At 37.4% G+C, this 25,702-nt stretch overlaps 1 protein-coding gene across 1 annotated transcript in view; it reads right to left on the minus strand.

Moving 5' to 3' along the window:
* HECTD2 (HECT domain E3 ubiquitin protein ligase 2) overlaps positions 1-25,702 on the minus strand; it is a 95,467-nt gene that overhangs the window by 63,966 nt on the left and 5,799 nt on the right. Inside the window, 1 exon segment of the mRNA XM_017896331.1 lies at positions 17,396-17,525. Within this exon segment, the coding sequence (XP_017751820.1) occupies positions 17,396-17,525 (130 nt within the window).

A 25,702-nucleotide genomic window follows, 5' to 3' on the forward strand; every position in this document is an offset into this window, starting at 1 on the left:
CATCTTAATTTTGTATGAGGTGTAAGGAAGGGGTCCAGTTTCAGTTTTCTGCATATGGCTAGCCAGTTTCCCCAACACCATTTATTAAACAGGGAATCCTTTCCCCATTGCTTGTTTTGTCAGGTTTGTCAAAGATCAGATTATTATAGATGTGTGGCATTATTTCTGAAGTCTCTATTCTGTTCCATTGGTTTATATATCTGTTTTGGTACTAGTACCAGGCTGTTCTAGTTACTGCAGCCTTGTATTTTGAAGTCAGGAAGCATGATGCTTTCAGCTTTGTTCTTTTTGTTTAGGATTGTCTTGACTATATGGGCTTTTTGGTTTCATATGAAATGTAAATTAGTTTTTTCTAATTCTGTGAAGAAAGTCAATGGTAGCTTGATGGGACAGCATTGAATCTATAAATTACTTTGGGCAGTATGACCATTTTCACGATATTGATTCTTCCTATCCATCGGCACGGAATGTTTTTCCATTTGTTTGTGTTCTCTCTTCTTCCCTTGAGCAGTGATTTATAGTTCTCCTTGAAGAGGTCCTTCACATCCTTTGTAAGTTATATTGCTAGGTATTTTATTCTCTTTGTAGCAATTGTGAATGGGGGTCACTCATGATTTGGCCCTCAGTTTGTCTATTATTGGTGTATAGGAATGCTTGTGATTTTTGCACACTGATTTTGTATCCTGAGACTTTGAAGTTGCTTATCAGCTTAAGGAGATTTCTGGCTGAGAGGATGCAGTTTTCTAAATATGCAATCATGTCATCCCTAAACAGAGGAAATTTGACTTCCTCTCTTCCTATTTAAATGACCTTTATTTCTCTTTCTTGCCTGATTGCCCTGGCCAAAATTTCCAGTAATATGTTGATAGGAGTAGTGAGAGAGGGAATCCTTGTCTTGTGTCAGTTCTCAAAGAAAATGCTTCCAGCTTTTACCCATTCAGTATATTGACTGTGGGTTTGCCATAAATAGCTCTAATTATTTTGAGAAACACTCCATCAACACCTAGTTTATTGAGAGATTTTTAGCATAAAAAAGTGTTGAATTTTATCGAGGTTTTATACAGCTATAGAGGTAATCATGTGGTTTTTGTCATTGGTTCTATTTAAATGGATTACGTTTATTGATTTGTGTATGTTGAACCAGCCTTGCATTCCAGGGATGAAGCCAACTTGATCATGGTGGATAAGTCATTTGACTTGCTAGATAAGATTTTTGATGTGTTGCTACATTTGCTTTGCCAGTATTTTACTGAGGATTTTCACTTCGATGTTCATAAGGGATATTGGCCTGAAATTTTCTTTTTTGTTGTGTCTCTGCCAGGTTTTGGTATCAGGATGACGCTGGCCTCATAAAATGAGTTAGGGAGGAGTTCCTCTTTTTCTATTGTTTAGAATAGTTTCAGAAGGAATGGTAACAGCTCCTCTTTGTACCTCTGGTAGAATTCACCTGTGACTCTGTCTGGTCCTGGCCTTTTTTTGATTGGTAGGCTATTAATTACTGCCTCAATTTCAGAACTTGTTATTGGTCTATTCAGAGATTCAACTTCTTCCTGGTTTAGTCTTGGGAGTGTGTATGTGTCCAGGAACTTATCCATCTTCTAGATTTTCTAGTTTATTTGCGTAGAGGTGTTTATACTATTTTCTGATGGTAGTCTGTATTTCTGTGGGATCAGTGGTGATATTCCCTTTATCGTTTTTTATTGTGTCTATTTGATTCTTCTCTCTTTTCTTCTTCATTAGTCTGGTTAGTGGTCTACCTAGTTTGTTAACCTTCTCAAAAAACCAGCTCCTGGATTCACTGGTTTTTTTGAAGGGTTTTTCGTGTCTCCATCTCCTTCAGTTTTGCTCTGACCTTGGTTATTTCTCATCTTCTGCTAGCTTTTGAATTTGTTTGCTCTTGCTTCTCTAGTTCTTTTAATTGTCATGTTAGGGTGTCGATCTTAGATCTTTCCCACTTTCTCCTGTGGGCATTTAGTGCTATAAATTTCCCTCTAAACACTGCTTTAGCTGTGTCCCAGAGATTCTGGTACGTTGTGTCTTCGTTCTCATTGGTTTCAAAGAACTTACTTGTTTCTGCCTTAATTTCGTTATGTACCCAGTAGTCATTCAGGAGCAGGTTGTTCAGTCTCCATGTAGTTGTGCGAGTTTCTGAATCCTGAGTTCTAATTTGATTGCACTGTGGTCTGAGAGACTGTTTACTATGATTTCCATTGTTTTGCATTTGCTGAGGAGTGTTTTACTTCCAATTATGTGGTCAATTTTACAATAAGTGCAATGTGGTACTGAGAAGAATTTATATTCTGTTGATTTGGGGCAGAGAGTTCTGTAGATGTCTGTTAGGTCTGCTTGGTCCAGAGCTGAGTTCAAGTCCTGAATATCCTTGTTAATTTTCTGTCTTGTTGATCTAATACTGACAGTGGGGTGTAAAAGTCTCCCATTATTATTGTGTGGGAGTCTAAGTCTCTTTGTAGGTCTCTAAGAATTGCTTTATGAATCTGGGTACTCCTGTATTGGGTGCATATATACTCAGGATAGTTAATCTTGTTGCACTGATTCCTTTACCATTATGTAATGCCCTTCTTTGTCTTTTTGGATCTTTGTTGGTTTAAAGTCTGTTTCATCAGAGACTAGGATTGCAACGCCTGCTTTTTTATTGCTTTCCATTTGCTTGGGAAATATTTCTCCATCCCTTTATTTTAGCCTATGTGTGTCTTTGCGCATGAGATGGGTCTCCTGAACACGGACATTTAGCCCATTTACATTTAAGGTTAATATTGTTACGTGTGAATTTGATCCTATCATTGTGATGCTAGCTGTTTATTTTACCCATTGGTTAATGCAGTTTCTTCATAGTGTCAAGAGTCTTTACAATTTGATATGTCTTTGCAGTAACTGGTACTGGTTTCTCCTTTCCATATTTAGTGCTTCCTTCAGGAGCTCTTGTAAGGCAGGCCTGGTGGTGACAGAATCTCTCAGCATTTGCTTGTCTGTAAAGATTTCATTTCTCCTTCGCTTAGGAAGCTTAGTTTGGCTGGATATGAAATTCTGGGTTGAAAATTCTTTTCTTTAAGAATGTTGAATATTGGCCCCCACTCTCTTCTGGCTTGTAGGGTTTCTGCAGAGAGATCCGCTGTTAGTCTGATGGGCTTCCCTTTGGGGGTAACCTGACCTATCTCTCTGGCTGCCCTTAACATTTTTTCCTTCATTTCAACCTTGGTGAACCTGATGATTATGTGTCCTGGAGTTGCTCTTCTCAAGGAGTATCTTTGTGGCGTTCTCTGTATTTCCTGAATTTGAATGTTGGCCTGGCTTGGTAGGTTGGGGAAGTTCTCCTGGATAATATCCTGGAGGGTGTTTTCCATCTTGGTTCCATTCTCCCTGTCACTTTCAGGTACGCCAATCAAATGTAGGTTTGGTCTCTTCACATAGTCCCATATTTCTTGGAGGCTTTGCTCATTCCTTTTCATTCTCTTTTCTCTAATCTTGTCTTTACACTTTATTTCATTATGTTGATCTTCAATCTCTGATATCCTTCCTTCTGCTTGATCGATTCAGCTATTGATACTTGTGTATGCTTCATGAAGTTCTTGTGCTGTGTTTTTCAGTTCCATCGGGTCGTTTATGTTCTTCTCTAAACTGGTTATTCTGGTTACCAATTCCTCTAACCTTTTATCAAAGTTCTCAGCTTCCTTGCATTGGGTTAGAACATGCTCCTTTAGATCGGAAGATTTTCTTGTTACCCACCTTCTGAAGCCTACTTCTGCCAATTCGTCAAACTCATTCTCCATCCAGTTTTGTTTCCTGGCTGGCGAGGAGTTGTGATCCTTTGGAGGAGAAGAGGCGTTCTGGTTTTTGGAACTTTCAGCCTTTTTGCGCTGGTTTTTCTTCATCTTCGTGGATTTATCTACCTTCGGTCTTTGATGCTGGTGACCTTTGGATGGGGTTTTTGTGTGGACATCCTTTTTGTTGATGTTGATGCTATTCCTTTCTGTTTGTTAGTGTTCCTTCTAACAGTCAGGCCCCTCTGCTGCAGGTCTGCTGGAGTTTGCTGGAGGTCCACTCCAGACCCTGTTTGCCTGGGTATCATACAGCAGAGGCTGCAGAACAGCAAAGGTTGCTGCCTGTTCCTTCCTCTAGAAGCTTCGTCCCAGAGAGGCACCTGCCAGATGCCCGCTGGAGCTCTCCCGCATGTAGTCAACCCCTGCTGGAAGGTGTCTCCCAGTCAGGAGGCATGGGTGTCAGGGACCCACTTGAGGAGGCAGTCTGTCCCTTGGCAGAGCTCGAGCGCTGTGCTGAGATATTTGCCCCTCTCTTCAGAGCTGGCAGGCAGGAGCATTTAAGTCTGCTGCAGCTGTGCCCACAGTGACCTCTTTCCCCAGATTCTCCGTCCCAGGGAGATGGGAGTTTGATGTATAAGCCCCTGATTGGGGCTGCTGCCTTTCTTTCCGGGATGCCCTTCCCAGAGGGGAAGAATCTAGAGACGCAGTTTGGCTACAAAGGCTTTGCTGAACTGAGGTTGGCTCTGCCTAGTTTAAGCTTCCCAGTGGCTTTGTTTACACTGTGAGGGGAAAACTCCCTACTCAAGACTCAGTAATAGCGGACACCCCGCCCCCCCTACTAAGCTGGAGTGTCCCAGGTCGTCTTCAGACTGCTGTGCTGGCAGCAAGAATTTCAAGCCATAGGATCTTAGCTGCTTGGGCTCTGTATATGTGGAATCTGCTGAACTAGACCCCTTGGCTCCGTGGCTTCAGCCCCCTTTTCAGGGCAGTGAATGGTTCTGTGTCGCTGGTGTTCTAGGTGCCACTGGGGTATTAAAAAAAAAAAATTCCTGCAGCAAGTACGGTGTCTGCTCAAATGGCCACCCAGTTTTGTGCTTGAATCCCAGGGCCCTGATGGCACAGGCACCCAAGAGAATCTCCTTGTCTTCAGGGTGTGAAGACCATGGAAAAAGTGTAGCATCTGGCGAGAGTGCACCGTTCCTCAGGGCACAGTCTCTCACACCTTCCCTTGGCTAGGGGAGGGAGTTCTCTGATCCCTTGTGCTTCCCGGATGTGGTGATGCCTTACCCTGCCCCCCACATTCTGCACCCACTGTCTAACCAGTCCCAGTGAGATGAGCTGGGTACCTCCGCTGGAAATGCAGAAATCACCTGTCTTCTGCGTTGATCTCACTGGGAGCTGCAGACCGGAGCTGTTCCTATTTGGCTGACTTGCCAGCCACTCCCTCTTCTTTCATTGTATAATGTCTAAACTGAGGCCGAGGGACTTTAGTTGCTTATCTAAAGTTAACAAATTTCACAACCCAGCCAGCAATATGACTTGGTCCCATACTGCTAAGACTGCTTTTTCATTACTTATGACTTACTTAATCAAAAATTATTTATAATGAAACTCAAGGCACAGCATTTTCCAAGAGTGTGTAACCAGCAGCAAACTTTTTATATCACTACTTCCTCTCTAGCAGTAGAGGGATAAGGAAGGGGAAGCCCAGGTTCTTCCTACTGAACCTCCAATCTTCATAAAGACTTTTCTTTACCTCCAATGCTGCTGTTGCCATCTGTGCTGGCTAGCCAGGAACAGTTATCAGTCCCCTAATCATGTGGCCAATTGAAAATGTCAGTCTTTGTTTTGTCGAATATAGTTGTAGAAAGCTGCATTTTCCCAGTTTCCGACGAGAGTTGTGACGTCTGTGAAAACAGTGAGCTAGCAAAATTTGGATGATAATCTCACACCCTTACACATAGTTATATTCTGATCTTCACATTTTTGAATATACTGCCAACCCCCACCACAGCCCTTATTCTTCTTACATTGGCTTCTAGTGTTTTACTTAATGTTTCTAAGCAACCGACTAAAATTGGCGGCAGTATATTAAAAGAAAGGGAAAATGATTACTGCTTATCAGTTCAGCAAAGTGTTCATAAGTATTCACTGAATGAACCCTAAATGATAGATTTTCACTGATAAATTTATTTTGGCTTTTTTCACTCTATTATGATATTCTATATTGCAGAAAAAGTTGCATATGATAGAACAAAGATTTGCCTCTATTTATAATGTCAGTTTAAGATTTAATTAATCCCTCATCACCACAGTTATTGATTTTCTCTTTTTGAATTATATTTTAATAACCATCTGTGAGAACAGGCAGAAAGCCTGTCTCTGGACACAATGCCTTGATATTCAGGGACTTGAGAACAGCTGCAGTCTGTTATTTTTCTTTTCTTAATAGCTGAATGTCACATCCTGTAGTTTGGTTTTCATTCACTAATCTGAGCAAAGGATTCAAGTTCCATTAACATAGTGTGTTAACATTCTGCATGACTCTTCAGTGTAAGTTACCTTTTCAACTAAAAATAAATCCCATCTGGGGTTCTGGTTTCTAAACTTACCCTATAATCCTCTTGGCCTTGGCATTACTATTTCTATTATGTAAGAATCTCTCCACTCTCAGGCTCTGCCAAAATCCAGTTCTCTTACTAATTCAGATTTCACTCTTCCACCTCAGCATGGTATTAATAAAATTAGTGGATATAAAACTGTGTATATATGCTCTGTGTGTAAGTTAATTTATATTTGAATGAATCTGTTTGTATTTAATTGTAGGTGTTTATAGCCAGGTTGGGGAAAAGTGTGTGGGAAAGGATAAGAAAGGGTAAGTAAGCCTGGTAAAGAGGAAGAAAAACTCTATAGGAGCCACAAAAGATAATAGTAACAAGACTGGTGTTGAAGAGAGGAGATGACTATCATTTATTTATTTTAGGCTGAGATGCCCTTTTCTTTCCCTCTAATAAAGCTTGCCAAATATAATCTATAAGAAGCCATTTGAGGGGATACTTAATTTTACTTGTTTATAAATTGAACCTCTGTCCAATTTGTGTTTACACTACAAATTACTTGACATTGGATATTTCCATATTTAATAAAGGATATAAAATTGGAACACTGAAGTAGATTTAATAAACTGTTCTGTGTCATTAGCACCATTGTTCTCTCATTTAAAACCATGGAAGAGTGTTTCGTAGTATTTTGTGCAGACTAGCAGCATCAGCATCACCCGGGAACATGTAGAAATACAAATTCTTCCTGGGGGAAGGGGCGACTGTGGGCACAGCTTCAGCAGACTTAAATGCTCCTGCCTGCCAGCTCTGAAGAGAGGGGCAAATATCTCAGCACAGCGCTCGAGCTCTGCCAAGGGACAGACTGCCTCCTCAAGTGGGTCCCTGACACCCATGCCTCCTGACTGGGAGACACCTTCCAGCAGGGGTTGACTACATGCGGGAGAGCTCCAGCGGGCATCTGGCAGGTGCCTCTCTGGGACGAAGCTTCTAGAGGAAGGAACAGGCAGCAACCTTTGCTGTTCTGCAGCCTCTGCTGTATGATACCCAGGCAAACAGGGTCTGGAGTGGACCTCCAGCAAACTCCAGCAGACCTGCAGCAGAGGGGCCTGACTGTTAGAAGGAACACTAACAAACAGAAAGGAATAGCATCAACATCAACAAAAAGGATGTCCACACAAAAACCCCATCCAAAGGTCACCAGCATCAAAGACCGAAGGTAGATAAATCCACGAAGATGAAGAAAAACCAGCGCAAAAAGGCTGAAAGTTCCAAAAACCAGAACGCCTCTTCTCCTCCAAAGGATCACAACTCCTCGCCAGCCAGGAAACAAAACTGGATGGAGAATGAGTTTGACGAATTGGCAGAAGTAGGCTTCAGAAGGTGGGTAACAAGAAAATCTTCCGATCTAAAGGAGCATGTTCTAACCCAATGCAAGGAAGCTGAGAACTTTGATAAAAGGTTAGAGGAATTGGTAACCAGAATAACCAGTTTAGAGAAGAACATAAACGACCCGATGGAACTGAAAAACACAGCACAAGAACTTCATGAAGCATACACAAGTATCAATAGCTGAATCGATCAAGCAGAAGGAAGGATATCAGAGATTGAAGATCAACATAATGAAATAAAGTGTAAAGACAAGATTAGAGAAAAGAGAATGAAAAGGAATGAGCAAAGCCTCCAAGAAATATGGGACTATGTGAAGAGACCAAACCTACATTTGATTGGCGTACCTGAAAGTGACAGGGAGAATGGAACCAAGATGGAAAACACCCTCCAGGATATTATCCAGGAGAACTTCCCCAACCTACCAAGCCAGGCCAACATTCAAATTCAGGAAATACAGAGAACGCCACAAAGATACTCCTTGAGAAGAGCAACTCCAGGACACATAATCATCAGGTTCACCAAGGTTGAAATGAAGGAAAAAATGTTAAGGGCAGCCAGAGAGATAGGTCAGGTTACCCCCAAAGGGAAGCCCATCAGACTAACAGCGGATCTCTCTGCAGAAACCCTACAAGCCAGAAGAGAGTGGGGGCCAATATTCAACATTCTTAAAGAAAAGAATTTTCAACCCAGAATTTCATATCCAGCCAAACTAAGCTTCCTAAGCGAAGGAGAAATGAAATCTTTACAGACAAGCAAATGCTGAGAGATTCTGTCACCACCAGGCCTGCCTTACAAGAGCTCCTGAAGGAAGCACTAAATATGGAAAGGAGAAACCAGTACCAGTTACTGCAAAGACATATCAAATTGTAAAGACTCTTGACACTATGAAGAAACTGCATTAACCAATGGGTAAAATAAACAGCTAGCATCACAATGATAGGATCAAATTCACACGTAACAATATTAACCTTAAATGTAAATGGGCTAAATGTCCGTGTTCAGGAGACCCATCTCATGCGCAAAGACACACATAAGCTAAAATAAAGGGATGAAGGAATACTTCCCAAGCAAATGGAAAGCAATAAAAAAGCAGGCATTGCAATCCTAGTCTCTGATGAAACAGACTTTAAACCAACAAAGATCCAAAAAGACAAAGAAGGGCATTACATAATGGTAAAGGAATCAGTGCAACAAGATTAACTATCCTGAGTATATATGCACCCAATACAGGAGTACCCAGATTCATAAAGCAATTCTTAGAGACCTACAAAGAGACTTAGACTCCCACACAATAATAATGGGAGACTTTTACACCCCACTGTCAATATTAGATCAACAAGACAGAAAATTAACAAGGATATTCAGGACTTGAACTCAGCTCTGGACCAAGCAGACCTAACAGACATCTACAGAACTCTCTGCCCCAAATCAACAGAATATAAATTCTTCTCAGTACCACATTGCACTTATTGTAAAATTGACCACATAATTGGAAGTAAAACACTCCTCAGCAAATGCAAAACAATGGAAATCATAGTAAACAGTCTCTCAGACCACAGTGCAATCAAATTAGAACTCAGGATTCAGAAACTCGCACAACTACATGGAGACTGAACAACCTGCTCCTGAATGACTACTGGGTACATAACGAAATTAAGGCAGAAACAAGTAAGTTCTTTGAAACCAATGAGAACGAAGACACAACGTACCAGAATCTCTGGGACACAGCTAAAGCAGTGTTTAGAGGGAAATTTATAGCACTAAATGCCCACAGGAGAAAGTGGGAAAGATCTAAGATCGACACCCTAACATGACAATTAAAAGAACTAGAGAAGCAAGAGCAAACAAATTCAAAAGCTAGCAGAAGATGAGAAATAACCAAGGTCAGAGCAAAACTGAAGGAGATGGAGACACGAAAAACCCTTCAAAAAAACCAGTGAATCCAGGAGCTGGTTTTTTGAGAAGGTTAACAAACTAGGTAGACCACTAACCAGACTAATGAAGAAGAAAAGAGAGAAGAATCAAATAGACACAATAAAAAACGATAAAGGGAATATCACCACTGATCCCACAGAAATACAGACTACCATCAGAAAATAGTATAAACACCTCTACGCAAATAAACTAGAAAATCTAGAAGANTGGGAGTGTAAATTAGTTCAACCATTGTGGAAGACGGTGTGGCGATTCCTCAAGGATCTAGAACCAGAAATACCATTTGACCCAACAATCCCATTACTGGGTATATACCCAAAGGATGATAAATAATTCTACAATAAAGACACATGCACACGTATGTTTATTACAGCATTGTTCGCAATAGCAAAGACTGGGAAGCAACCCAAATGCCCATCAATGATGGACTGGATAAAGAAAATGTGGCACATATGCACCATGGAATACTATGCAGCCATAAAGAAGGATGAGTTCATGTCCTTTGCAGGGACATGGATGAAGCTGGAAACCATCATTCTCAGCAAACTAACACAGGAATAGAAAAGAAAACACTGCATGTTCTCACTCATAAGTGGGAGATGAACAATGAGAACACATGGATACAGGAAGGAGAACATCACACCCCAGGACCTGTCAGTGAGTGGGGGACTAGGGAAGGGACAGCATCAGGAGAAATACGTAATGTAGATGACGGGTTGATGGGTACAGGAAACCACCAAGGCACGTGTATAACTACGTAACAAACTTGCACGTTCTGCACATGTATCCCAGAACTTAAAAGAAAAAAAAAAAAAAGAAAGAAGATGGCTTAAGTCAGTTGTTCCTAAGGTTTCAAAAAAGAACTTCAAGGTCTACCTCAGGGGAATGGTGCTGAATGAATAGTTTTACTCACAGCAACTCTGCTTAATATAATTATGCTCTAATAAATTGTATTTTTTTAGAAGTGTTTTGTCACAATCAAAACAAGAACAAAATAAGTTTAAAACCACTAGAGTTTATATCATTTCTTAGATCACTTTCATCTCTACAACTATTCAAGAACAAAATGGAAAAGACCCATAAACCTACCAAAAAGTTTCAAAATTCTCTAACAGTGTGACCTAGATAATGGCCTGTAACAGAGAAATTCAGGAAGCATGGAAATTTACAATGTATATGTCATGTATTATAAAAAACTGATTTTTAATTATGAATTTCTGTCTTATAACATGGTATAAGAAAATATTTGAAAAAAACAACAACAAAAAACAAAACAACCAAAACAAAAGAACAACCATCCAACCAAACTTGTCTTCTTTTCTGGATCTACATCATGTCTATAAATTATTTTATACCGACCCCAACAAAAGATGGAGTCTAATTCTCCCCCCTTTGAATATGAGCCAGCCTTAATGACTCCTTGCTAATCAACAAAAGTGGCAGAAGTGGAGCTGCATGAGTAGGTTATTAAAAGGCAATAACATTTGTGCTTGGCTCTCTCTTTCGAGATGTTTGTCCTTGGAATTCTGTCACCATGCTGTGAGGATGCCAAGAGCCACTTGAAAAGGCCATATAAGGCCTTGAAAAGGCCATACATGACTATCCCTCCTCCATCCCTACACATGCAGAAGTATGGAAATTTCTATTATTTGGAGAGAGTAAAACAGAGGTGCTTTGGACTAGGGAATGCCAGACACAGATGAGTTTATAAAAACTATACCAAGACACAGGAGCAGTAAACAACTAATTACTTAATACTAAGTGACTGACCAGTCAAGAGAGACTCCCAATCTTCTTCTCCCCACAAACGGAATACTTACCCTGCCCTTCCCTCAGACAGAAGACACTTTCATGGGGAATCTGATTCGGCTAAGAAGAAATAACTAAAGATACGGACATCAGGGTTCCTCAATCAACAGGCCACCCAAATTGCCTCATAATAAAGCTTATGGTCAACAAATCTTATTTATGCCTCACCTTCCAAACATCCATCTTGGTTCCCTCATTAACCATGAGCAGAAAATCAAAGACTACCAAACTTCTGATGACAGCCTCTAATATGGAGGACAGAGACCAAAACAAAGAGACAAAAGCAATGTGGAGGAATCAGAAACCATGCAGGGAGAAGAAAAAAAAATTTTTAACCTATTACTAGCTTTCTCAGAGGAATAAAAGATAGTACAACCATGAAACAAAAGGGTACTATAAAAAAAAGATTCAGAGGGGAAAAATTCTTCACAATTAAAGGCATAATAGTAGAAGTAAGATACTCAATAGAAGAGTTTTGAGAAAATTTCCTAAATCATAAAGCAAAAGAGAAGAGAAATACAAGTAAAAAAGAAAATTAAGAGTCCAGAAAGTCTGGCTTTTGAATAACAGGAGATCCAGAAAGAAAGTATAGAAAAAACAGAGGATCATCATCAACAAAATAATTCAACAAAATAATTCAAGAAACTTTTCTGGGATTTAAGGACATGAAGCTGCTAGACCGAGTATACAGCACAAGAGATGAATACAAACCCACACCAAGGCACAACGCTATGCAATTTCAAAACTTCCAAGACAAGAGATGGCTCGACAAGCTTCCTGAGAGACAGAGACAGAGGTAGACAGACATCTGATTCAAAGGAACAGGAATCACGGTGGTCTGAGGTGGGAGCTGTACTCCATACAGACTGAAACTGAGTGGCCTGAAATTTAGCAATGTTGATACTTGTCATCACCAAGACCCTGACTGCCTTTGTATTCTTTTTAAACTGAAGACAGAATGTACAGGTGAGCCTACTTCTTATTCCTGGCTTTGGGGGGTCAAGAAGTCCCTGTTCTCTTCTTCTTTCTCTGCTGACTCAGCTAACGACACTCAGGTTACCTCACAGATTGAACCTATAGTACTTTTGACAGTTGGAGGAGTCTTTCTGACAGACATCTAATAGTCTCAACTGCAGCTCTGCCACACGTCCCAAGAGGTGTCCTTTGTTCCTCAGGACTCATTCATACAGAGGGAACTATAAAAAAGGGAATAATAGTCAACCTCTGGACAGAAGGGTGGGACAATGTGATTGGGTTGGGCTCCCCGGGGCTTTTATAGTGCCAGTAGTGCTCTTGAGTGCTGAGTTCTTGGGTTTTAATTTTATTATTAAATGTTATTATAGTCTTCTGCATGTATAACACATTTTGGATTTTTAAAATGTGTGCCATCAGTTGCTAAGAGTAATGTTTCTGCCCCATGATAATACCTTCCTCCACAACCAAACTGTTCATCTATATACACTGTCAAAACATGTACTGAACTTCCTAAGATATAGAATTAAATACTTTTTAAATGCTTTCATCCATATCTTTACAACTTCCTCAGGTAGCTTCTTTATTATCCAGTTTTACAGATGAGAAAATAAGCACAGAGAGGTTAAATAAATTTTCTAGGATTGTACAGTTTGTATGTTACAGAGCCAGAATTCAAACCCAGCCTGAGAAGCTACAAAACTCATGTTATTCCCACTAATGAACAATGCCAAACCTTATACTATGTATAAAAACAAATAATAAAATGGAAAACTAAATTAACATGGGTGTAGGAGCCATTAAACTATAAGATGTCCAAAAAAAAGAAGAAGAACAACAACAAAAAATTCAGCAAGCATCAAGCAAAATCAATATAGTGGAAAATTAACCATTTAAATAATAAAACTTAGGTGTAAAATGACACTTTATGACTCACCACGCCCAATTTCCTCATTCTATAAATGTTTTGACACAATAAAAAACAAGAGGGCTAAGTTATCTGTCTAAGATCACATTGGCAGTTATAGGTAGTAGCTGAGTTAAACACTCGGTTCTTAACTGACAATGTGTGAGTAGCAGCCAGGTAATAATAAATGAGATACAAGTTGAAGGATCCCTATATTAGTTTAATACTTTGGTGCTGCTTACGACTACTTCAGTAGTGGCAGGCAGCTGAAACAAGGAAAGACCAGAATGGATTAGTCATAACAAGTGGTTTTTACATTATTGTCTATAGGATGACTTTCTGAACATTTGGCAAAAAATAAAACTGAAGGTGGGAGAGAGAAAGGAAGAAAGACAGGGAAAAAAAAGTCTGACTCACAGGACTTTAGCCATCAGAGCCAAATAAAGCAAATACATTCATTAGATTTTAGAGATGTACTTTTTACTACGTTCAATGATGTGTGTTTGTCAAACTGTGATAAAAGCACGGGTGAAATGTTCTTTTATGAGCCTAGTTATAAAAATATTCAAAAGTCCCCTCTCTATAAAGTTATCTTTAGTGAAATAGATGTCTTAATCTGGACATAAATTATAGAATTTATTACAGCCTTGAGATCGGTTTAACATTTCAACAGGGTAAACATGCCAGAAACCCAGAAAAAGTGCCTCCCATTCATTACTTCATTCAGTAAATTATTAACTAAGTATAGACTACATGTACCATGAATGCTAGGTCCTGGAAACAAACAGATGGATTCAAACTCAAGGAGACTGTACATGCATTGACTCCTGGACCCAACAACCCCACTTCTAGAAATATCCTATAGATATACCTGCAGATGAACAACGCAACATATGTACAGAGTCATTCATTATGGTATTATCTGCAGTAACAAAATAATGGACACAAATCACTTATTTTAATAGGGATCTGAGTAAATAAATCCAGTTTACTTACTCTAATACAATGTATATCCAATACAATGGAATATATTTGTAAAAAATAATAAAGAGGTTTTCTATGTACTGATACAGAAAGATATCTAGAATACATGAACGGGACAAAAAGCAAGGTTCTGGAAAATGCATATATAGTTACCCACCAAAGGTGGAAAATGAGAATATTTATTTATATTTGTTTGCATTTGCCTGAAAAACCACAGGAAAGAATACAAGAGACAACAGAAAAGAGAGTGAAAGTGAGATGTCTGAAACATATTTATTTTTATAGTTTTGATTTTTGAAACACATACATGTGTTATCTATTCAATAAAAAGTTATCTTTAATATAAAAAAGAAAAAATTACTCTTCCCATAGGAAGAGTTAAGAAAAGTCAAATCCAAGTTACCCACTCTGACCTAGGGAAAGATCTTAGAGATTTAGTCTAAAACCAGTTCATTCTTTAAGGAAACATGTAGATGGAGTTATTTGGGACTTGAAAATACTTCTTCTAAGGTAGGAATCCTTATGTGGCAAGTCCTTTGCTTTCCGCAAATAGCAAGCCCTGTGCTAGGTTTCTTCTAACACTTGCCCTTCTAAAGTTGCTCTTAGAGAAAATGTGAAACTCTGGGGTATTTGACCTGTGAAGATCACAGGACTCAAACACAGATCCAATCACAATTTCAGCTGAAGACCACTTGTTCTTCCCTGGCTATTTCAGAGTGACAAAGATCACAGTATGCTTTTCTCCAGGGTGTGTAAAAACTACAGAATTCATTATGTCATATCAAGGTTTTACTAAACTCATGAAATGGGCTGAGCTGGCTATGAGCTTGCTCTCAAGGTAAATGTCAGAGTTCATAGCTACTCTTTTCTGAACTACCTAGACTGGAAAGACATTTTTAAAAGTTTGGGGAAGAATTGCTTCATTTCTTTTAAAGATATTCTGTGCTACTTAAAAATGTTTCAATTAAGTGTGAAAGGGGCATCATAACTTTAGAAAAAGGAAGACACAAGAGAGTAAGGGAGGATGTAGTGCTAACCTTCTCTCCTCTATCACTTATCATCCAGGTTGTTTCTCTGAAGAGATATCATCACTAGCAGCTGTTACAGTAGGTAAAACTCCTACACTTCTCACATATTTCTAAAAGGACAGCCAATTTGACAGGCATACTTAGACATGTGATCCACAGGGAGGAAAGGCATTCCTCAGCTGTTAGGTGAACCCACGCTGGGTTTTTGCAGTTTCCTTAATACCAGTTGATCAGACAGGGAAACAAGCTGTTAGAGAAACCCAGCATAGGTCCTGCTACCAGAGAAGAGGGAGGAAAATTATAATAACTGCCAAGAATGAGGCATCTTTGAGAAAACAATCTTATTGGAAAATAAGAGAAGCTTCCCAAAACATCAAGGAACTATAAACATGCTTACATTGGGAAGATGTAGTCTAACTTTCTATTCAATGAAAGAATTACTTCTGCAGTGCCCCTAACAAATAAACTCCATGTCACAAGTGAATTCAGGTGGCATCCAGATAGAACAGCTAGGAAAATTCAGTACCAGGAGTTCTAATAAGATACAGGAAGTCTGCTAAAAGGTCTGCTCATCTAGAGTCAGAGTCATTTATGCAAATACCCCAAGTTCAAGTTGGGGGTAAGTCCAGATTCCACAAGACAGGCGCAGATGAGAGGGAAGCAGACATTGATGGAAGCTCAAATAAGTGGACCATATTAAGAGTCAATATGGCCACTCAAAACTTGCAGGCATATGAGTTGGCAAACTGACTTCAGAGATCAAGACATTAGTATAGAAAGAATGGAGTAGATAGAAATCAGAGTGTGAACTCAAAGGTGCCTCCTTAGGGCAATATTGGCATGATGGAGGGGTGTGTGTGTGTGTGTGTGTGTGTCTGTGTGTATGCAAATAAATAAAAGAAAGAAGTTATTAAAGGCAAATGTTCAAAAATGAGGCAATATAAATACTAACCTATAAGAATGTAGAACAGGTCTAGCACTGGCTTAGAATGTCAAACAGAAAATCTCTGTGCAAGAATAATTTATACCACATGCAGCTTATGGACATGGGTGATTTACCAGAAACTATGTCCTTAAATATTTCTAGGTTTGTTTTGCTTGGTTAGGGTGTGAGGGGCATTTATGCCTTTGAAGGTTTGTTTTGTCTTGTTACAAGGTGAGGGGAACTTAGAAGTATTTAAGTAATGTACATTTTCTGTGATAAAGCAATATAGAGTTACATAAGAAACATTAATAATATACACACAATTCTACCTCCCTGAGGAACCCATTAACAGATTGGTGAGCACCCTTCTACGCTCAAAGTACAAAAGGTTTCCCTGCACTTGAAAACGTTGGATTCATATTCTACCTATAATGATGTAACTTACTTTTTTCATTTTACAATGTATTGTGGGCATTTCTCCTAGTCACTTTACATACATATCATATTCTTCTTAATAGAAGTATAATATTTGCAGTATAGATTAACGTAATTTAGCTAGCTAATGCAGATTGCTTCAAATATCACTACTATAAATAATGTACATTTTTTCCATTTATCTTTTCACCTATGTTACATCTTTATAATATCTATAAGCTTTTCCATTCAAACTACCTTTTAGTCTTTAGATAACAGTTTTATAGCTTTCTCCAAATAGATTTACACATTTCCTTTTAGGTTTACTTCTAAGTATTTCATTTATTTTCCATAAAGTCTTCTTATTGATTACTGCTCAAATATGGGATATCCATTAAATATTTGTATACATACATTTACATAATATAGAAAATACATATGTACATTATTTTATTTATAATGTAGCCACCTCTCTAATCAAAGTTGCTTATTATTCATGAGTTTTGTATTTCATTCTCTTACTCTAGGTAACATTTACCTAAAAATAAAGATTTTGCTGCTTCTGGTAAATACATATATAGTTTCTTTTGTTGTATTAACTAGACCTATCAGAAAATGCTGAATAATTAACGTCTACTTTTAAATAATTTAATGATATATGTTTAGCCAAAATATATTTAAAAATTATTTACCATTCTTGATGTTAGGGAAAACAAGATGTGCAGGTGAACTTCTGTTTTCAGCGGCTTCTTTCTTCGGGCTAACAGCTGAAATAAAACTGCTGAAAGTGGAAATTTGGCCTTTGGCTCCTCTGTCCAAACCCTAAAAACAGAAAAGTTAACATTGCAGTATACTTCCTACTACCTATACATTATTTTATTGCAAAAATCACAAACACTTATAGGAGATTTTAATTTGATGAAGAGTAGACAATAGATAAAAACGTGTATGACTTTGACTTACCTTTTCTAGGACTTAACTGTCTCATATATAAAACAGCCTTATTATCTATCCACTTACAAATTGAGAAGTTTGGAAATGGGAATAACAACAGTACCTATCTTACAGAGTTATTGTAAGATTTAACAGAGATAATGCATATAATTAGCATTGTTTCTTGCACATTGTACACCCTCCATTAATGTTAACTACTACTTTAACTATGCATTTAAATAATACTAATTTTGTGATCTCTATAAATATTATTTTTAATAAATAGCATGCATGTGATACCTTACAAGCTGATTCACTGAAGGCTATCCTCTCATTTGATGTAACTTTATAAGTTCAGGTAAAAAGATAACCCTTTAGAATTTATTTTTTTCTAAGCACTGTGATTGGGTATACCAGGATTTTTTTTTTAGAAGTAGTGCTAAGCACTTTGAGATCCTTAGGCACTGGTAACAGCAATCTTCTAAAACATGGAATCTATTCATTAACACATCTTTCACAAAATAACAACCCTATAAAATTCATAGTACATATTTAATTAATCAGTACTTTGTAATTATATAAAAAATCTTTACACATACTTTGAAGCGCAAGATTAAGCTATAGAGCTGCCTCAGGGCTTATTCTCAGCTCTCTGAGATGTTTTTATACTATGTTTCAATTTCCAGATGCTTAAGAGAATACAGTAGCTAACTTCTTTAACATCCACTTTTTAATTCTGAAGGTAATGTCTTCACTTTCACAGCAGAGGAAGAGTTTCTTTTTCATCTCCTCCTTAATTCACCAGACTGATTGCCATTTACCTTTTCAGAATTCACTCATATAATATAGCAGAAGCATTTATGCTCGCTAAATTCCCCATTATCTTACAGTTAGGTAGAGCCATCTGATTAATTCTAATAGGCCACAAGTGGAAATGACACCTGTCATTTCTGAGTCCGAAAGTACCAATGCATTTAAGACTGGGGCAAAACTCTAGCTTTTCTCTCTTTTCCTCGACTGTGGCAACCATCCAGGCTGAGTTGAGATGTTAGAGCATCTGTTAGCTTGGGTTCTTGAGTGACTATGTGAAACAGCCAATCCTGACCAATGTTAGACTATACCATTAGCAATAATAAACCTTAACAGTTTTCAAACACTGAAACTTGGGGCTAATTTGTAACTGCAGAATAGCCTATCACAACTTGTTTCTGAAGCTTTTTCCAGTGTTCACCATTTCTATAAAACCAATCATTCTTATTTATTCTTGTAATTTATTTACATTGTTCCACTAAAATTATAATCATTCTAATATTGGCCCTTCACACTGGACTAGAAGTTCATCACAGAGCTTGTCATACAGTGAATCTTGTGCATAGGTGCTATACTTTAAATTTACTTTTTAAAGAAATTAATATAAAAGAGCCCAAAGAGAATAAATTTCAGATACTATACACATAGAATTAAAAAGTCTCTGGAATTAAGAGACTTTTAGAAATTAGCTAACTCCTTTATCTCACAGAAAAGGAAAGTGGAACTGTATGAGACTCACCTAAAGTGACCTAACAAGCAACAGACATGTAATGGACACTAAATGGGAACCTGAGGGACACCTTCATGAGTAAAGTAAAAACACATATGCATTTTTTTGGTGTGACATTTTTGGCTGTTCATAGATTTTACTGTAATTTATGTTTGCTTGGTCCGTGATTCTTGGCTAGATTTCAGCTCAGTAATGTCCAGGTTAGTATTTCTGTGTTAGGAAACAAGTCATTTGTTGAGTACTTGTTATATACCTACTACCACAGTAGCCACTTTAATACATTATAACATTCCTATATGTATTTACACCCCATTTTATAGATGGGGAAATTGAATTTCCATGCCCATGTTCACAGAGCTGATAAATGGGAAGCCAGGATTCAAATTCCAGTTTGAATGACCATGAAATCTGTATTCTTAACACTTACATTACAGTCTCTCACTATAGCAGCTGTCACTAATTAAGGGCTTAGCATGTGACAGTAGGTCTGTTGAACACATCAGCCTATTTTCACAACAACCCTTTGTGGTTGATGTAATCTCTACTTTTATAGATGTTATGTTGAGTTAAATTTAATCGCTTTAGGAGCAATTCACGTAACCAGAGAATATTACATAAGCAGAACAACTAAGTGTACTTTAGGGAAACTTCTGATGTCCTAAGCCATCTGGGAAAGACTTTAACATTTTCTTTTCTTTTCTTCCCCCTTCCTTCACCTCTTCTTAATAAAAGAGGTCTCAAAGAATATTGCTTAGTTCACTTGTGGGATCTCCAAATAATAAAAATTAAGAATTCAATTAACAGTTATTCAACAACTATCAGTTCTAATGTCTAGTGGATTTATAGAGTCTCAAAGAGAGAAAATGGAAAAGAGAAATAAGACAGTGATACACAGTATCTTTCTATAAAATAGTCAGTAAATTATGTAATTTGCATAATATTGGTAAATTAAAGCAATTTGTTCAAGTACACAAAACTAGTGTGTTGATTAGGAAAATGAAATCTAAACAGGTTACATATTTGAAAAAGTAAATCATTCCTTATTATATACATTAGGATGCTTAAATAAGAATTTTATTAACAACTGGGGCTAAGTTTGCTTATTTGTATATTTTGTTCTCTCAGAAAATCTTAATAATAGTGGGAACAAATGCCAAATTGGACACACGAATTTGACAGTTATAAGAAAGTAACCAATTTGTAAAAGAAGGTTAGTCATGCTTGTATAACAAATGGTCCCTCATCAACAGACCTTTGTTAACTTAGCTGTAAATATCTACAATAATTTAATATATAGAGGGCATTTTCTCACTGACAACTGTCATGAATGTTATCTAAGACTAAGCAACAGTAGGATTTAGGGAGCAGTGTAGTTGGAATATAGAATCAGAAAGGGAGAAAGGTCCAGCAAGATATGACTGGGAAGGTAGGTAGTGGCAGGCTACAGAGTATAGATTCTATCCTGCACAGAGATAGAGAAAAATCATTGAGGACTTCTAAGCAAGAAATGACAAGATCATATCTGTATTTTAGAAAAAAATCACTATGGTAGCAGTCTAGGGAATAGAATAAAGGGCAGAAATACAGGAAGCTAAACCAGGCCTACTGGAAGAAATGAAATTTGAATGGAGATAGTAATAATAGGGAATGAAGAGGAATGACAGCCTGGGCCAGAAATGACCAAATTGTTAACAGCTATTTCAAGTGTAAGTCTGAAGCATAATGAGAATGAACAAATCCTACCATAAATTATAAAGTAAATGAAATAAACATTGTAAAAAGGTTTCTTCAAATTTCAGAAGAATAGGCATATTTTGACACCTCACTGTATAGAAGAGAGTATCTTTGAAGAAAATTCTAGACTGGGTTATATCAACATGCTATGTGAGTAACTACAAAAGGAACCAATGCTCACTAGGCAAAAGTATGCTTTGCATGACAAAATAATGAATTTTTATAACAGGGTTATTGTAATATAGCAACAGAAAACCTATAACAAGCTTGTCCAACCCACAGCCCCCAGGGTGCATGCAGCCCAGGACGGCTTTGAATGCGGCCCAACACAAATTCGTAAACTTTCTTAAAACATTATACATTTTTGTGTGTGATTTTTTTTTTTTTTTTTTTTTTTTTTTTTTTTTTTATCTCATCAGCCATTGTTTGTGTTAGTGTATTTTATGTGTGACACAAGACAATTCTTCCAGTGTGACCCAGGGAAGCCAAAAGATTGGACACACCTGATAATATAAGGACAGAACTGTGGGAAATATTGGGATGTATGATATGAGCTGGCAAAGGAGATTAAGAATGAATGACCAAAGAGATAAGAAATCCAGAAGAAAGTGATGTGTTAAAAATAAGGGAGGATAAAGTTTCAAGAAAAGAAAAAAAAGGTCAATAATCTTAAATAATGAAGAGTGGTTAGGTCTAAAATGTGCCTAACTGAAATGGGGCAACTGTGAAATCTTGAGGACAGCTGAGACAACAGATTTAGGGTAACGGTGGTGGCAGGGACTATACAAAATAAACTGACAAACGAATGGGAAGTTAGAAAATGCAAGCAATGAGCAAGGATGACTCAGAAGCTTTACTGAAGGGGAAAAAAGCCTGAGGGGGTTAGAATGCAAAGGCTGAGGGAAGATCTACTATGTGCATTACCATGGCTGCCATCTAATGTTCCCTTCTATTTAAATTGCCCCACTAGTGGTCCCCATAGCATTGCTGTTATTCTTTGTGCAGGAATGGCTGTGAACTAGAGCAGAGGTAGGCACTCAACTAAGAGGCAGCCCATCTGCAATTAGGGTAGCCATGTATTAGCTGGCTTGGCATGATGGACACTGATGCTTCCTAGTAAGTCAATCAGAGGTCTTTCGAGATTTTAGACAGAGGAATATGGAAAAGACTGACCAGCTAAAAGAGAACAGCAGAGGCACAAAAAACAGCCAGTCTCTGTTCCTGTTTGTTTTCTGCTTCCAATCTATGTGCCTCATTCCAATAAATTCTCTTTTGCCAAAGGGAGGCTGATTTTCTTTCTTTCTTTTGAGATGTAGTTTCACTCTGTTGCCCAGTCTGGAGTGCAGAGGCACAATCTCGGCTCACTGCAACCTCTGCCTCCTAGGTTCCAGTGATTCTCCTGCCTCAGCCTCCTGAGCAGCTGGGATTATAGGCACACACCACCATGCCTGGCTAATTTTTTTTTTTTTTTGTATTTTTAGTAGAGATGGGGTTTCACCATTTTGGTCCGGCTGGTCTTGAACTCCTGACCTCATGATCTGCCTGCCTCGGCCTCCCAAAGTGCTGGGATTACAGGTGTGAGCCACTGAGCCCAGCCTGATTTTCTTTTTTTTGTAATCATAAAAGCTTAAACAACATAAAAAAAATTCCTTGGTCTAATAAGTCTCTCGTTTGTAAAATAATTGTGCTCTTGACACGTTATACTTGAGATGACATGAAATTAATCATAGACACTCTCACACATTGATAGAACATAAAAGTAAATACTCAAAACACCAGTTGCCCCACATCAGCTTATACAAAAGAAGTCTTACAACCTAACACTTCCATGAGAAAAACAACAGGCATCATTTTGTGCAATGGCAAAATAATTAATATTAGAGAATCAAATCAAGAAGTTATTGGGTATTAATACGACATCAAACTCCAGACTAAATTAAATGTTAAAGAACATTACTTTACAAACCTTCTGAAATTTGGACCACAGCTATTACACCTGGCTTCATGAGTTTTGTAAATGTTATCTATGAGTCCTACAGAAGAACACTAAAGATGATGGCCTGGAATGTGGCCAGCCTAGAGTGGGCTGGGGGTGTTGAGGAATAGATAGTAGCAGGATACTCAACCAGCTGTTCCAGACTGAAGATAAGTACAAATAGAGAACACAGGGAAAAACACTAAGAATTCTTTGAGGGAAAAAAATACTCAAAATATTTCAACCTGGCATAATAAATAATAGACCTGATTCTCTAGGCAGAGGCTGACTATACATTTATTAAACTAGAATTCAGTAAAAGTTGCAAACAGCAGAAAAATGTAGTAATTACAAGAACTAATCAAAAATCTTATTTCACAAGTACCTAATGTGGGCTTCAATGGTCTTTTTGATGATATAATCACATAGATTATATGTAAGATTATAACATAATCTCAAGATATTTAAACGGACAAATACTTAGAGTACCTGTTCTGGTATTAACATATAGTTAAATATTTTCAACCTTATTTTAAATTTTATTTGAATACATGAGTTCCTACTTTCAACCTCTACTGAGGAAGAGACTGAATCTTAAATTTCCAATTTCTTCATCATATTTTTCTACCAATGCTAGTAAGAATAACCATGGTTTTCCATGATCGCTTCTGAATTGACTAACAAGTGCTACTATATTCAAAATTCTGGTAAAATTTACTTTGATCATCCTCTATACTCCAAAAGTTGCCTTAGAAGATCAACATTTTTCTTCCCATTCTAACCCAATCCTTGAAAAAAGGAGTAAGTGCTGGCTGTTCCATCATGAAATGCTTTAAAAGCCATATCTCACTATCTTAGAGTTTCTGAATTAAAATATTTTAAATTGAACGTCTATGTCTATAAAATTCACCCTTTAGTCTCAATGAGTCCAGGAATCTGTGATGCATATAAAACTACTTTTCAAAAGAATGAGTAGCTTCCTGAGATACTGAACAAAGGTTATGACCAAAAAACTGACAAATGCATATTTATAGGTTTCAAGTTAAAATAGAAAACATTTAAGATACCCTGTTTTACCAATTTTTAATAAACTGACCTAAACTACCAATCAGAGCCATCCTGGAGCCAATGATATAATTTAGAGTCTACAAAGAGACTATTTTAGGCCCTGATCCTGGGTAAAGATATTTTGTTTCTCTTTTTGTATGTTTTTTCACAGTTCCCTATTAGGATGGTAGGTTATAAAACCATGAAACGCTAACTTTGTTCTACCATCCTTCTACTAAGATATGAAAACTCAGCTACTTTCAAGGTGGAAACTTCCCTACCAACCTAAATAGCACCAGCCCAGGTGGAATTGGTTTAAGTGATATAAATCGTATCTTTAAATGGAGACTAGGAAATAAGGATGTGGATTCTGAAACAAAATTCTGTCACATACACACACACAAAAATCAACGCAATTGATCATCTAGATGACTGAAAATTAGCCCTACAAACGTTAGTCCTGAAGCTCAGAAATTTCAGTTCATTTATCATTAGGAAGGCAAGGTGGCATCAGAGATTTTATTCATTTATTTTATAATACAGGAAAAGATAAAAATACATGAATACATTATGCTTAAACAGTAAAATATTACTTTTAAAATATGCAATTTGATCCAGTCAAAATTCCTCAACCAATTAACCAGATTAAAAGAGTCTTGTTTCTTTTTTTAACAAAAAACATCTAGAACAAAACCAAGTTACTTTGAAATATATTAAGGCAGACTCCAAAATTTCAGAGCCTGATTTTTTCATTCAGCTGAATTGGTAAAATCTCAAATAACTTCTATTTTCAAAAGGCACATTCATTTAATTATTCATTTCAAAAAAATGTTTTCTGATAGCTCACTAGAATGTCACACAGATATCCTCTAAGTTACAGATATCAATTTAAAAACAAGTAGTTATTGATATAGCTCATCAATATAACATTTTACCACTCAAGAAGGGATTCTTCAGTCAGAGTTAACTATAAAACTATAAAAAAAAAAAAAGCAGAAAAAATAGGGAAATGAAACAGGGCCTGATGCTTGATATAGAAGGCTGTGAAGGAAAGTACCAAATCCACAGGACAGGAGTAGAGTAGAAAGGGCTGGCTGGCTTACAAACAGCTTTTCAGCTACAGATGTTGCTTTGTAAACACAATCATGTATTCCTTAACAATGGGGATATTTCCTGAGAAATGCTTCATTAGGCAACTTTGTAGCTGTGCAAACATCACAGAGTATACTTATATAAATCTAGATAGTACAGCTCACTACACACCTAGATTATATGATACAGTCTATTGCTCATAGGATACAAACACCTATAGAGCATGTTACCATGCTGAATACTGTAGACAGCTGTAACACTAAGTATGCATCTAAACATATTTAAACAGCAAAAGCATTAGACCACCTTCAGATTATGTGATCTGTCATTGACTGGGACATTGTTATGTGACACACGACTTTAATAATCTCATCTAACACTGAGTGCTTACTTTGTACAAGGTGTTTTTCTAAATGTTTTATGTGTATTAATTTAGACTTCATTTCTACCTTATGAAATAGGTTCAATTATTATTTTCCCCATTTTATAGATGGAGAGTTACAAACTTTTATAGATGGAGAGTTACAAACTTTATATTTGACTTTTTTGGAGGTTCTCTGGCTCAGAATTTATAATAACTGCTTTTCTCCAATTGTTAAATATAGTTATAAATTATTTGTGTCCTAATGGGCTATTCATGAAGGGGAAAATAAGCAAGCACTACATTATGACTTTGTA

This window comes from Rhinopithecus bieti, unplaced genomic scaffold (assembly GCF_001698545.2).
Source record: "Rhinopithecus bieti isolate Rb0 unplaced genomic scaffold, ASM169854v2 scaffold_26871, whole genome shotgun sequence".
NCBI lineage: Eukaryota > Metazoa > Chordata > Mammalia > Primates > Cercopithecidae > Rhinopithecus > Rhinopithecus bieti.